General features: G+C 53.5%; 1 protein-coding gene across 3 annotated transcripts in view; it reads right to left on the bottom strand.

Moving 5' to 3' along the window:
- KIRREL3 (kirre like nephrin family adhesion molecule 3) overlaps positions 1-14,990 on the bottom strand; it is a 357,534-nt gene that overhangs the window by 3,958 nt on the left and 338,586 nt on the right. For 2 of the 3 annotated variants that reach the window (XM_058856947.1, XM_058856949.1), the window contains 5 exons: positions 12,535-12,635; positions 12,258-12,456; positions 10,834-10,869; positions 7,972-8,079; positions 4,248-4,357 (listed from right to left, as the gene is read on the bottom strand). In XM_058856947.1, coding sequence (XP_058712930.1) covers positions 4,248-4,357; positions 7,972-8,079; positions 10,834-10,869; positions 12,258-12,456; positions 12,535-12,635 — 554 coding nt within the window. The remainder of the gene's footprint in view (positions 1-4,247; positions 4,358-7,971; positions 8,080-10,833; positions 10,870-12,257; positions 12,457-12,534; positions 12,636-14,990) is intronic. The other variant, XM_058856948.1, reaches the window with a different exon arrangement.

The following is a 14,990-nucleotide window of genomic DNA, read 5'->3' as shown; positions in this document are numbered from 1 at the left end:
TCCCCAGTTCATGGCAGGTGGGGTGTGAAGTCCTGCCCATTCCCAAACCTCGCCGATGTCTCCTGGATCAGCGTGGCTGAGGGATGTGACAAATCACATCCCCGCATCCCTGACCGCCACTGCCTCGGTTCTCCCCACTGCAAAAGGCAGGGACGCCCTCCAGATCCTGAACATCACCTCAGCCTGGCTGTGCTGGCTCGAGGAGCACATCCCAGCAGAGCAAAGCTCCTGCCCAGGGTCACTCAGTGCAGGGAAACACCGGCTGGAAGCAGCAGGCAGTGCCGTGCCTCCCGGTCTGCTCTGGAAATGTGGAGCTCCCCCACGTTTCACACCACCAAATGAAGCCTCTGAGATGGAGAATCCAGCAGGATATTAAATTCTTGGCTTTCATTAGTGGACACAATATATTTTTTGAAATGCTGTTTCAGGGCCCTGAGTATCCTCCAGACCTGGCGAGCTCGAAGTGCCTCCCCCTGCCAGGTTTAATTACAATATTTCTGGCTGGTTGGGTAATTGGATGCCACCTGGCAGCTCTTGTGCGGGCCAGACGTCACCAGGCTGAGGGATGTTGGTGACGATTCTCGACTTCCTCTGCTCCCAGGGAGGGAACAAACCCATGAATAAAGAACCCTTCTGTGAATTCCCAGCTCCAAGAAACTTTATCACCTTCAAACCCGGCTCTGGCCTCGGTTGCCCAGTGCCGTGAGCTCCGCTGGGTTGGGTGTAGCTGCCCACCACAGGAGAAGCTGCAGCTCCTTGTCCCACCTCTCCCCAAAATCCTGTTTCTGGATGGGCTGGTGCTGCTGGAAGGGCTCGGTTGTGAGGGAGAGATGCTCCCCAGGCCTCCCAGTGAAGCTGGATGTTGTGGAGACACAGCTCAGGTCCAATTCAGACCCGGCTCTGACAGCTCAGGGTTGCTGGTGTTTCGCAGAGCGGCAGTGGCAGTGGCCACCAGGCACATGGAACATGGCAGGGAAAGGGATGCTGTGTCCACTGGGCTGCAGAATGGAAATTCAGAATGGAAATTCTGCTCGATTATTCCTCTTCCACTGGGATCTGTGCTGATCACCTGTCTGGAAAAGGTGTGTGGTGCTGATCACCTGTGAAGGCTGTGAACAAACTGGGAACAGCCCTTGGAGTAGAAGGATGGGTTTAAGGAGACAGAAGAAGTTAAACCTATCACTGGATTGATTATTTTGACTATTCCACTCCAAATATCAACCAAAGGTGAGGCCTGGCCACACTGGATCCCTCTGATGGAAGGGATGATCCAGAGATGGAGATCTGTGGGGTGCCCCTGCCTGCCTGTCACTTTGGGGTTGTGTCTGACTGCTCATGGCAGTGGGGATGGCTCCTTTGGGATTATCAGCCCCATTTCACAGCCAGGAATGAACCTGGCCGTGCTAAGGGAGGAGTTTGATGATGCCCTTCATCTCCCTCCTCACAGCCCAAGGCATCCCACAGGAGGGAGGATGTGGCTCTTGTGGTTTATCTTCCCCACCATCAGACCCTTTTCCAGGCTCTTTCGCCTCCAGCCACGAGAGCTGGCAGCCTTTTCCCTGCCCGTAGGCGCTGCCTGGCAGAACAGCTCTGGGGGCAGGGGGTGGGAATGCTGCCGAGGCAATATGAACATATGCAAATCAGCCAGCGTGACGCGTATCCTGAGGTGTTAATGAATTTATAGATGCATGAATAATTACTTGTGAAAAGCACGGTGGGCTGCGGAGGTCACAGATGGCTGGAGAATGACAAAACAGCGTTTGGGGGACGGAGAGTCACGCTGGCTCTCTGTGACAGAGCAGGACACCGTGGGAAACCGAGGAGCAAAGGCACATCCACGGTGCTGAGGAGCCTGAAATTCAGCAGGAGCAGGTCAGGCTGTGCTGGGGTCGGGATGGGGTTAGGATGGAGGAGATGTTTGCCAGCGTGGCTGCTCCTCGTTAACATCCACATTAATGACCCAGAGCCAGGCATGGCAAGGACAGCCACAGCTGGTATGAAACTGCAAGGTGTGATGAGCTAGTGAGGGTGAGGAGATCACCTCAAGGGATGGAGATCTCACAGGACACTCAGAGAAGGCACATGGGGAAGCAGAGGGAATAATGCTGGCACTGGGAGGAGGGAGAGCTGGAAAATCCCAGGGTGAGGGCAGGGAGGTGCTGGGCACTGCCCTCCTCCTCCTGCTAGAGAGGTCCCATTGCTCCTCATCAGCAAGAGGAAGTTTGTAACTTGATCCTTCATTTCACTGATAAAGTTGGAACATTTTATCAGGAGCCTGTTTGGCATCCAGGGCTGGGTGTCTGCTGACCGGAGGAGGATGCCCACACCTGCTGCTGGACACAGCAAAGATGTGGATGAAGGACAGAGCAGGTCCCTGCAGATTCTGAGGAGAGAAGGAATTGGGGAGTATTTCCTGGGAATGTGCTTGTTGAGGGCAGATGAGGGTGGGGACGCCTTGATCCAGGCAGGGGAGGGGGCTTTGATGCCTTCTCCCTGCAGGTAGGATCTCCCAAGCCCCCAGCATCAGGGTCAGAGATCATGGACCACCTCTTCCAGCTCCTGAATGGCACTGATCCAATGAATCATTCCCAACTGCTGTATTTTCAGGAAAAATACCTGGATTTGGCCAGGAAAGGGGAAGAATTGCCCTCTTCCAGTCCAGCCAGGCTGTGAATCTGTTGTGTCACATCTGAAAGCACTCAGCTTTGTCTTCCCTGCTCACACTTAAACAGTTCCATTGTGCCATGACCAAACCACCTCTCACCAGTCTGGCTGATAAACCCAGGAGCTCCACAGCCTCTCCCTCTAAGGCATTTTTTCCCAGCTCTCAAACAAATGTTGTCATTTCTTTCTGCACCATTTCCACCCTGCCAGAATCCTCATTGCAATGTGCCCAGCTCAGCTCTGCTCCATTCCCAGCCTCACCAAGGCAGAGGCTGATGTGAAATCACACCCTGGCTCCTGCAAATAATCTAAGAAAGACCCCAGGATGGCTTCCAAAATCCTGTGTCTGACCTCCCACCACCATCCTCTTCCTTGTTCACTCTGGTAAATGTTCTGTTCTGCTGAGGTTTCGTGTGTGCTTCCAGCCTGGCAGTTATGGTCTGGAGTGGGATTTGGGATGATCTCAAATGTCCCTGTGGGAGCCAGATCTGGGCTTAGTACTGCTGATCACACAGATGATGTACAGGGTCCCATGGAGAGTAAGCTTCTCACTCCTCTTCATCCCAGCAGATTGCTCCAAATCCAACCCCAGCCTCCTCTGTCCTTCCAGCCTTGCAAATCCCACCATGGACTTGCAGATTTCTCAAGGCAAAGCTCTACTGGGAACAAAGGGTCTTGCACAGGAACCTCAGTGGTGCTGGGATAAGTTGCTGGATCTCCACCTCCTCCTGCTTCATTGTTTGGAGGCTCCCTAGCTGGCAATCCTGATCATTTCAGCAGGCAATTCTGCCCACCCTGTGATGATCAGCCTTGCTTTCCCACCACGCATTCATGGAACAGCTTTTGCAGGCAGGACATACAAGAGCTGCCCAAAAAATTGAGTTATGGGAGGAAAAAACCACCCAGCAGCCACTGGCTTCTTCAATCCCCTTTCCCATCTGCTCTTTTATCTCCTTTTGTTTTGCAGGTTTCTTTTCCAGCTTTTGTCACCAGCAAGTGAAAGCCAAGAGAAAGGGTCTGAGACACGGGGAACAGACCGCAGCACCCAGAGGGGCTGGAGGTGAGGATGCACCAAGCTGGGTTTCCTGGGATCTCAGGCATCCTCCTGTTGCTCTGCCCGTGTCTGTCGGTGTCCCGGGGTGGGGACAGTGGCCTCGGGGCACCTCGGTGACACCTCCCGTGCTGTTCCAGAGCCAGGTGCAGCCACAGCCCTGGCGTGAGCATCCAACCCTGTGCGCACACCTCGGTGCTGCCCTCGCTGGTTAATGAACTCATTATCAGCCCATGCTCACCCTGTGTGTGTCCCTGCCCTCTGCAGCTTTCCAGGTGTGAGGTGGCCAATTTGCTTTGCAATTATCCCGGCGGGCAGATGGGCCACTGCAGCAAACCCCTCTCCCTCCTCGTTAGCCAAGCTTCACTCCAGGAGTTTTTATGGTGAGAGGATGTGAATCTCGAGAACAACATTTTTGGAAGAGCATCTTTGCCTTCAGTGGTTATTACGGGGCTGAACGACGCCTGTCTGCGCTTGTCACCATCAAACTTTGCCCGGAGCAATAGCTTAGGGAGGGGGAGGAATTCCTTACCATCAGCTGCTTGATGGTCGGGTGCTCCTCTGCCTCCCTGCCCGAGGCCGGCTCCTTGTGCACGATCTCCACACGGATATCGTTCTTGGCAGAAACCACACCCTTGAGATCTGGGGGAAGAGGGAGATGGAGAAGGGAGTTAGTCCGAGGCAGTGGTGGAGCTTCTGCAGGAACCTGACTGAGGATTCCTGGCAGCAGCAGAGAAAACAAACCCGGCTCAGCAAGCCCACCGGAGAGCTGGAGGAGCAATATTTGTGTTGCCATAAGGCATGGGCAGCTCAGACTCCTGCAGGAATTCCTTCTGGAGCTCACTTGGCCTCTGCCACACTCACGGTGCTGTTACCAGGGCTGGGCTGAAGCAGAACTGTTCCCACAGGGAGTGAAATCATTGTCCAGCCTGCTGATCCATAGGAAATACTGCTCCTGAGGGATGGACCAGCTCTGCCCAGGCACTGGGAACCCCTGAGAAAAGCCTCCCCCAGTCTGGGGTGCAGACATCACATGGAAAAGGCCAAGCAATGAGCACAGATGTAGCCAGGGACGTTTTATCATCTCCAAGCAGCCTGGAAATGACAATGAGAGAAGAGAGAAACATTCCTGGAGAGACTCCCTGCCTTCCCTGAAGGTGTCAGGCGTGCTTTGAACAAGTCATTTTAGCAGAATTAAACCACAGACGTGGAGCAGCAGGAGCAGAACGGCGGCACAAAGCCGAGATGAAAAGCAGAGATGGAGGCAAATCTGAGCAGCAAGACCTCAACAGCTTTGAAGCCGGCCCCCAGCCACGGATCTGGCTCTCACCTCCCAGAATGGCTGTGCCAGCCCAAAAACTGCATTGAACTGCTGGTTTGTCAGATCTACCTCCAGCTGGCAGATCCAGCAGCGCCCTGCCAGGCCAGGATTGTGGGGTTCAGTCCAGAAAAGGCTGGACCCCCGGGAATTTTATCTCTAATCCAAACTGAATGACGTAACCGATACCAGCTCGAAGCTCTGTCCTTGAATTCATTTCTCCTGGAGTCTCCTGTCCTCCACACCTGCAGTCCCCAGACCTCTCCAAGGCTCAGGGCACAAGGCAAAGCCGTTCACTGGGAAGTTACAGCTTATTTTTTTAATGTTGTCCTGCTGGGACCACATTCCTGGTGCTGGAGCCTTTGTCTTTAATCACAAGAAGCTAATCAGTGTCTTACAGCTCCTCTCCCAGGAGTGTTCCCCCTTAAATAACTCTAGGCTATTAAGTCACTGAAGATATAACAACAGATGTGCAGTAAATTTTTTTCTTTTCCAGAGCCTCCAAGCTCGGTGTATCTGCACCTGGTTCCTTTTTTTTTTTTTTTTTTTGCTGCATTTTCCCAAAACATGGTCAGGAATTGCCTCTCCCATTGCTGTTAGCAGTGGGCAGTGGCTGGGTCAGGGGATTCCTTCTCCAGAGTCACTGCTGGGTCACTGTGTCCCCTCAACACAACTGTTCCCACAGCCTGCACTGGGTTGTTGTTGTAAATGATGGCACAGTGCTCCAGTATTTGTCTTGGGAGAGGAATCTGCAGTCATCCTGGCAGGAAATGAGCCCTTCCCCTGATATCCAAGTGCTCTGTCAATCCCATCATTCCTGAGCTGATCTCTGTAATAACTCCGCTCATCGCACGCCGCTAACAGATGAAATTCCTTCCTCACCTTTCAGCCTGGTGTTCCGACCCTCCAAGCTGGGGTAAAATCCCATCCACCTGGCACATCCAACTCCTTCCCTGCGAGGTTCTGCGCCCTGAGTGTCACTGGGGTCTGGTTCAGCTGCTGATGCTCCCAGTTCCCCCCAAACACAAGGAGAGACTGTGTTTTTGTAGCTTCCAGTGGCTTTTGGAGCCAGGCAAAGGGGAACTGAATGGCCTCAGTGCCACCAGCACCCCATGCAGGGATCTCAGGAATCCCACCTGCACCCTGGATTTGCTGCTGTCCCCAGCTGGGTCTGGCTCTTCCCTTCCCATAAGGTTTTGGGGAGGGGAGATCAGGGCAGGGATCTTTGCTGATCTCTTGGGCGACCTCTTATTCTGATCCCAAAGTGAAGCCTTGTAGGGAGCACAGGAACCCCTGCCCTGGCCTGGGGATGCTGCTGATCTCTCCCCAGGGAATCACACTGCCAGGGGAGCAGCAGAGCAGGGAGGATGCCCAGACCCAGCAGCCTCTGATGAACTGGAGACCCAAAAACCTTTTCTAAATGGGGTAGCACCAGAAGCACAATGGAGAAAAGGGACCTCAAACCTTGCCACCATGTCCCCAGTTTCCTCTTTCCACAACCTATTTTCCCAGCCCTGGTGAGGAAAATGCCTCTTCTTTCTGATTTACCAATGGGATAAATAACACAAGGCATTTGGCTGGGATGGCCTTGTCCCCTCCTGACTGTCCCCTTGAAGAGCAGCCCATCCTTGCATGCCTCCAGCTTGTGAGGGTCTAAATCCCGGTGTTTTCAGCATGTCAGGGATCTGTTGTCATGGCATTCCTGTGAAATCCTGTGTCCTGTAAAGAGCCCTGCACCATCTGGTTCCATCAAACAAGAGGGAAATAATGAACCACAGGCTCTCTGTTGCTCTGAAGGATGTGGCATGGGATAGAAACAGCCCCTGGACATGGGAACACAGCTTGGCCCTGCTCCGTTCAGGTACTTGCATTGTCCCTTGCTGCCAAATGACCTCCAGGACATCAAACTGGCCTGGTCTTGGGTCCTGTTCATCAACAATCCTTCCCCAAAAAGCAAGAGAAATTGCTTCCCCTAATTAATTAATTAATTCTTGCTAATGGAGGCTGTGAGAGTTAAAAGAAAAAAAAGGATAAAAACGGGGAGAGGCATCATTATCACACTGAAAATTAAACACATTTCTGCAGTGGGAGGCCATGTGTCCTTACTGAATCTAGGAGCAGCCTGGTGTCTTTGATGGCTTTGTAAACCATCAAGGGGAGGAAAAATAAAAGAACAACAACTGGGTTTTCTGGCACACATGTGGAGAGTTTGGCATCCCAGAATCTGTACCAAGCGTCTCACAAGCCGGGAGCAGCGCCAAGGATCTCCTGCTCTCCCCAGAGGCTTGGAATGCTCTAGACAATCACAATTCTCCCTCCTGGTTTGGTGCCTTTTCATGGAGCCCACAATCCTCTTTTAATTTCCCAGTGTCTTTTTAATGAGGCCAGACAATGCCACACTGCTTCCTCCTTCTCCTGCTCTACCTGCATCTCTAATGTCACTTTAACTCGTATTCCCACTGCAGCCAGACTCCAAAATGCACAAGTCCCATGAAAAGCCCCTCTGCTGGCTGTCATTCCTGCCAGGAATATGCATGTCAGGAAAACTGGAATTAAAACAGAAGCAGAACTGTGGAGGGTTTTTAAGCACCGATGTGGCACAGTGAGAATGCTTCTCCCTCTTGGACCTCAGGATTTCTCCAAGGGAGAGATTAAGAGGTCCCCTGCACACCTCCTGAGCTGCCTGTGCTGCTAACAGGGATCAGCAGTTACCCTCCATGTTTTCCATAAACCCTTCCCTTTTCCCACAGGGCTGCCATTTGCAGCAAACACTTGGTAGAGCAACAGGAGAAGCAGCTTGTGCGGAGAAGTAAATTCAGCCAACTGTGTCATTAATTCAGGCTCTGATTTCTCCCTGCTCCACTCGATTCACCCTCTCCCCAGAGCTGTCCCCCCAGCCCTTCCAAAGGGACGCAGTTTGGTGGGGGGTGACACTTACTCCTCTGGGAGCGGGCGCAGCAGAAGGCGACGATGGTGGCCATCAGCACCAGGAACGCCACACCGGCCCCCACGGCCACCCCGATGATCACCGCCATCGGCACCGACTCTGCAACAGGAAGGAGAGGAAGCATGAAGTGGGATGAAGGTCACAGAGGGGGCTTTTCCCCCAGGGACCCACCCCTGGCTATTGGCAAGAGGCTCAGTGATGAGCCCAGGGAGGTGTTTGGGGTCTCTTTCCCTGCTCCTGATCCCTGTTGGCATGGCTGCCCGTGGGACGCTGCAGCTTGCACAACCCTGCTCGTTCTGTGCCTCAGTTTACCCTGGGAGGAGAGGAGGGGGGAGCCAGAGGAGCAGATTAGCAACTGCTCTTGTTAATGCCCTGTGGGTTAATGAATGAGCTTCTCTAAAGGATGAAGTACAAAAGAAGACTGTGTTTTAATATTATTAAGAAAGAGAAATGGCATCCGAGCAGGATGAAGGATGACTTAACCCAAGCCATCATTCACAGCCCCTACCTATTTTATATTCCAATTTCCTGCCTTCTCCTGTGGCTTATCAACTGTCATCCTTCCCAAATTCCTCAGGGTGCTACAAAGACTGGGACAGGAGGGATGGCCCATGCTGGGGCTGAGCACTGCAGGGTGAGATGTGTGGGCAGGGTTTGTGGGAGGCAGAGCAGGGGTTGCATCCTCACATCCTTCTGCTTACAAGAACTCTGTCATCAAGTTCCTGGTGGGGATTTTGGGCTGTGGCTGAGCCAGCAAAGCTGATTTATCTATGCAGGCCCTGGCAGTAGCTTGTGAGGTGTGGGGAGGGCAGAATGGAAAATCACACTTATGGTGAGAGGGTCAGTTTTGGAGCCCCAAGCCTTGTTATCCCTGTGCTCTGTCTCTCCAGTTCCTCCAGGCACAGCTCTGACTTCACAGTGAGTGTTGGGCTGGATTAAGGAGGGGCAGAGCTGGGCAGCACTCACACTGTAGGACACCACAGCTGTGGGTACCACAAACTGCCTTCCTCAGCTGGGATGATAAAGCTACATCCCAAAGATCCTCTCCCCTAAAGCTGCAGGTAGCTCTAGGTCCCCATTCCTTTTCTTTCTAAACACTCTGTAGGATCTTGTGAACCAAAAGTGGGATAACCCTGGATAAGATAAGCTGGGGGAGTGTGTCCTCACAACTTCCCCAGACACCTCCTTGGAAGATGTTTTCTCCTTGGAGCCCCTGCCTTGGAAATGGATGGGATGAATTTAAGGAAAAATGTATGCAGAGAGGTGGCTCTCCTCAGAGGTGTGTGCAGATGGGGGACATGAATGCTGCTGGACCCTGGGGACACAGGGGGTGACCCAACTGAGAAGCAAAGCCCAGGGATTATTGCTTGACTGGGGGATACAGGAACCATTTCCCATTGCCCTCTGGTGTGGAGCTGGGGTTGGGCACCGATTTCATCCTGGGCCTGAGACCACAGATCCCACCTGTGCCTTCCAGCCTTCCCAGGGGGGCACACCCCTACTGGCAGGACTGGGAGCAGTTCTTGTTCCACCAGCATCCCCTGTGTAGTCAGCAAAGGGTGTCTTCCTCGTTAACCCAATCCCAGGCGGGACAGGGGACTTCTAAATCCACTTCAAGGTGCCCTTAAGCCATGGCTGTGGAGCTCCTGGATCCTGAGCCCTAATTTGGGAGCTGCAGGGTGATAATCATGTGGTGCTGATCAAGTTTAGGCTCTGCTCTCACTTGATAAAAAAGAAGTGATGTTTCTCACTTTGTGGCTTGCTCATGGATTTCTTGCTTGAGCCTGCTGGTCCCTTGATGTGTCACACGTCACTCAAGCTGGGCCACTGCTGACATGACTCAAGTGGCACTGAACCAATCCATCACCAAACCCTTGAGAGTGCCCAGGTGGTGGAAAGGGAAATCCCCTCAGTCCTCTGCTGCCTCGAGCTGGAGTTCAGGGAACAAGGTCCAGCTGCCCCAAGAAGCTCACCCTAAAAATCAGAATCCTCCAACACAGCAGCTGAGCCACGGCACAAAGAAACCAGGATTTTCTGAGGCTGCCTGCTCACCAGGGCTCCTGCCAACTGTTCCTGCTGCTCCTGTCAGTGGCAGTTCCTGCTGGGATTGTTTTGACCTTCCCAGGTGAATATGGAGCAAGGGGCTGGAGAGACAGGAGCCTGGAGGCCCTGGGAGGGCTGGCTGGCTCTCAGCTTTGGGGAATGGGATCTGCAAGGCTGAGCTCAGAGAGAAGCAGGTGATGATAGGGATGAAGATGATGAAGAACCATGCAGGGAATGGAGTGGGGAAAATGTGCAGGACTCTCCTGAGCTGGGGTAAAGGGGCAGTGACAGAATGTTGGGAATGGTAAATGGTCCTGTAGGGATGGGGCAGATTGCTGGCTCCCCCAGGAATCCTGCTCTGGGGCACAGGATGAGGAACCACAAGGGCAGCACATCCTGTAGACCTACCCCAAGATCCATCCAAACCTGCTCTGGTGCCAATTGATGCTGGCCAGCACTCTCCCACTATGCTGAACCAAGCTGATGTCTGCAAGTGGCCCTGGAAACATGTACCTTTCCCTTTGTGTTTTTGCCCCAAAGTAGCGCTCTATGGGACTTCTGCAACACTTTAAACATGGCTGAGTAACAGCATTCCCCTCCTGGTGACTAGGGCGCTGGGGCAAAGAAAGTGCTGCTTTCCAGAGTGCTTCAGTGGCACGGTGGGCACTGGACCACTCCAGCTTCCCAGTCCTGCCCCAGTCACTGCCCTGCAGCTTCCCTAAGTCCCTTCCTGCCCTATGGAAAGCAGCCCTCAGGTGTGGTAATGGCTGGGGACAATTCACATTCACCGGCAGCTCATGATTTCCATACCTGCTTGAATACCAGCTCCTGATTTCATTTCCGTACCTGTTTGAAAATAAAGCAAGTGTCCACAGCCTTGCACAGCCCACGTGCCCACCACAGCCTTGCTGAGCGCTCAGCCCTCTGCTCCGCTCTGCTCCAGGGCTGGCCCCATGAAGGGGACGGCCTCTGCCACCTGTGGTGTCCCCTGGCCTGGGCAGGGCTGTCCCCTCTGTAACCCTGAGGTGTCCCCTGGCCTGGGCAGGGCTGTCCCCTCTGCCACCTGCAGTGTCCCCTGGCCTGGGCACCCTCTGCCACCTGTGGTGTCCCTTGGCCTGGGCAGGGCTGTCCCCTCTGTAACCCTGAGGTGTCCCTTGGCCTGGGCAGGGCTGTCCCCTCTGCCACCTGTGGCGTCCCCTGGCCTGGGCAGGGCTGTCCCCTCTGCCACCTGCAGTGTCCCCTGGCCTGGGCACCCTCTGCCACCTGTGGTGTCCCCTGGCCTGGGCAGGGCTGTCCCCTCTGCCACCTGTGGTGTCCCCTGGCCTGGGCAGGGCTGTCCCCTGGCTGGCCTAGCAGGGACTCCTGGATCTGAGCTTGGATCTGGCTGGGCTGCCCAGCCACCCTCCGTTGGGACCCAGGCTCGCCGCTGAGCGCTCCCGCTGACTGGCAGACGACCTGGAAAAACCACTGGCTCTGTTTGCATTGGAAGAAGCCCAAGGCTAATTTTAAGGGGTTCATTTAGCTCTGATTTAATCTGGATGCCAGCCTTGCCTATAAATCATGGCTTAATGAGAACAATCCACCTGCCTGCCCTGGCATTTAATAAAATAGAGGAGAACTGGAGTTCCTCCAGGAGCTAAGCATTCCTCACACAAGCCATCTCCCTCCCCTGCTGTGGAGAGCCCCGAACTGGAATTTCCCTGGCCATCCCCTGGGAATTGCTGGGAGTGTGGGCCCAGCCCTGTGGGACATGCTGGTGGCCAGGATGGAGAGTTGCCACCAGCTCAAACACCTTCCTCCCATCACTCCTGTCACCACAGAGCAGTGGGGCCTGCCGGGAGCAGCCACTCCTGTTTCTCCAAGGCTATAAATGATCCTCAGCCTGGGGCAGTGACATCACCTTGTACTGTGGGACAGGGAGTAAAGGAGGCAGGATCAGCCCGTGCCCTCCAACTTTAGCAGGACAGGTAAAATCAGGAATACCTTATCAAGCAGAGGCTTTACAGGGCTTGTCCCTGCTCCTGCCCCTTTACTGAGATCATGCGCCCTGAGGATGCAATCCTACAGCTAGCACAGCTGGAGCCCTGTCACCGTCCTTCCTAATTTCCTCTTTGGCATCCCAAGAGCTCTCCTGAGCACCTCCTGCCTCTCTCAGCACCTCCCCGCTCTCACAGCCCAGCCAGGTGCTAATTCCTGCTGCCCAGCAGCCCCCAGCAGCCCCCAGCAGTGCCCACCTTGCTCCTTGAGCCGGATGATCTCCGTGTCGGAGCCGAAGCTGTTCCAGGCGGTGCAGTTGTAGATGGTTTGGAAATCAGCCCTCACAATGTTGCTGATGGTCAGTGTGGAGATGACCCCCTCATCCGTGCTCACCGTCTCCACCGTGTAGCGCCCGGAGGTCCCGGATTCCAGGACGTTCTCCTTCCAGGACCAGGCCTGCCAAGCGAGAGAGGGGTGAGCCCGGGGCACCCTGAGGTGTTCCAGGTGCCCACTGTGCCCCAGGGTGATACTCACAATTCTGTCTGGCGGAGGAGTGCTGCGGATGAAACACTTGATCTGCCCCTTCTGGCCGTGCAGGGCGTGCTGGGTCTGGGTGCTGGAGATAATGGGGGGCCCTGTGGAGACAGGAGAGGCTGCTGGCACCCCATGGGGCTGGTGGGGATGGGGAGCGCTAGGGGAGCCCTGGATGGATACTGGGGTCCATCTCTGAAGGGCAGAGATGGAGAAACAGCCCCATCACCTCTTGTGATGGAGAACACTGAGTGGAGGCTTTGGGCTCTGCTGGGTTTTTGCAAAGCCCCCTCAATGCAGCAGGGTCCCCCATCTCTGTACCCCCATCCCTGGTGTAAAGGATCCTGCCCCCATCTCCTTGGTGAGCCTGGCCTCTGAGAGGGGCTGCTTGCTGCAGAAAGAAAGCAAGATCCCTTCCCACCTGGTGTTCCTCTTCTGTGCCTTCCCAGATTCATTAAACAACCATTAGACTAACTGCTCTCCAGGGCTTTAAAGAAGATGTGGTGGAGTAGTTTCTGCTGGAAAATCTTGACACTCATCAGCTGGGTTCTCCTGTGCCATGTGGATCATGAAAGGGGCCTAGGAGAAAGGGTAGGACAGGCTCTTCCTGAGCCAAACGCCAGCTGAATGGGCTTGGGATGGGAAATTCCTTGTCCTGCCTTGGTGAACATCCTGTGATTGGGAGAAAAGAGGTGGGAGAGGAGAGCAGGGCCTGGTGAGATCGGTGTGTCCCTCCCTCTTCTAACAGCCCTGGTCCCCAGGGGAGCAGCACAAGAGCTGGGATCCTAATTACTGTTTATTAACCTCCTTAATTAAAGCAGATTTGCATTTCTATGAGTGGCTTGCTGCTGGGAGAAAAGAAAACAGCAACAACTGGGCTGCAGGGCAGGGAGAGAGCGGTGGCAGGGGCTGTCAGAGCTCCCCCTGCTCCAGCTCTGGAACTTTGGGTGTTGTCATGCCTGGTTTGGAGTACATCACTGGGTTTATCTAATACAGCCTTGTGGATTTTTTCCCATTTTCCCCACCTCCCTGCCCTGCACCTGACGTGTTCCTTCAAAAAAAATGTCTCAGGGATTTGGGGTAAAGTGTGAAGAAAGATTTGCCTGGGTATTCCTCCCTGATTCTCATCTAAATCACACATTTATAAATTTCAAGAATGCACAAAAATATACCAAAATGCTAAATCCCTCACTCTCGGGCATTCGTACATACAGCTGCCTTTTGGAGCTGTCCCATAACCCCTTCCTGCACCAAACTTGCACACTCCCCACTGAGGCACAGCCCTGTCCCTGCTTCCTTACACTGTTCCAAGGGGAGATGGATGGAAAACAAGCTCATTGAAGCACAATTCACTGACCAGTGACCACGGTTCTGGCAGCTCAGGAAATTACTACTGGAAGGGAGCCGCCATCAACATCAGGAATAGCAGGAGCTGGGCGTGAAGGTCAGGACTTGTTTTGCTGTAATGGGCATAGCAGCACGGTAGTGGAAACTGTTCTGCCCTTTTTGATGGAAGAAGGCGAGAAAAAAAAAGACACTTTGTTGTGTTTTCCTCTCTAAATGCTCAGGATGTTGTTCTAGGCATGATCCCAAGGTGTGAGTTCTCATTTATCCATCGCTGAAAGCCCGGCTTTCCGAAGGGTCTCAGTGGAAGTGACTCCTTGCTTTGCCTGAGGAGCCTCCCGTGGTCACTGATGCTCCTGCTCACCTGATGATTCCAAAGCCAGCAGAGGCAAGAGCAGTGATGGGATCTGCAGACCAGGCCTAAACAGTAATAAAAAGAACCATCTCCTTTCCATTTTGATGGTTGTGTGTTACTTATAAATTCTGGAAGTGCTCCAAGACTGGGTGACGCTAGAGAAAAATGGCTTAATAATCATTAAAAGGATCATTTTCCCCAGGGTGAGTGGATTTTAAATGGCACAAATGCCAATGGCTTTGGCTTTTATTATTGCTTCAGGAGCTCCAAGTCGAAGGCTTATCATCATGATAATAGTGGATGACTAAAGACTATTTGTGAGATGAACATGCCCAGAAATAATAGCACGAAGTTGCAGCCTCTTCACATTCAGGGCTGGAGTTTGATTCTCCACCAGGCTTTGGCTCCTTATGAAAGCTGCCAATCTCCAGCTTGGCATTCAGCACCGAGTGTGAGACAGCCCACAGGCAGGGAAAAGGCTCTAAGCAATGTTGCTATGGATATAAATGATGGAGCTATTGGTGGAGGTTATTTTTAGCACCTCAGCGCCAATTTATTTGTGTGGTCCTGGCGGCTCACACAAAAGAGAAGTCTGAGGTGGAAGCCTTCAGGAATGAAAGGATAGGACGGCCCTGGCTTCTCCAGTCTGCTCGAGTCCATCTGAACCTTTCTCCGAAGCACTCAAAATTATTTGGCAGTATTTTTTAACTCCTTGCTTCCTGCAGAAGTCCTGAGCTGGCTGGTTCTGCCTGGCATTGCA

Source organism: Poecile atricapillus, chromosome 25 (assembly GCF_030490865.1).
Source record: "Poecile atricapillus isolate bPoeAtr1 chromosome 25, bPoeAtr1.hap1, whole genome shotgun sequence".
In the NCBI taxonomy this organism is placed as follows: Eukaryota; Metazoa; Chordata; class Aves; order Passeriformes; family Paridae; genus Poecile; species Poecile atricapillus.
The sequence above is the reverse complement of the archived record's forward strand: the minus strand, read 5'-3'. Positions and strand labels throughout refer to the sequence as shown.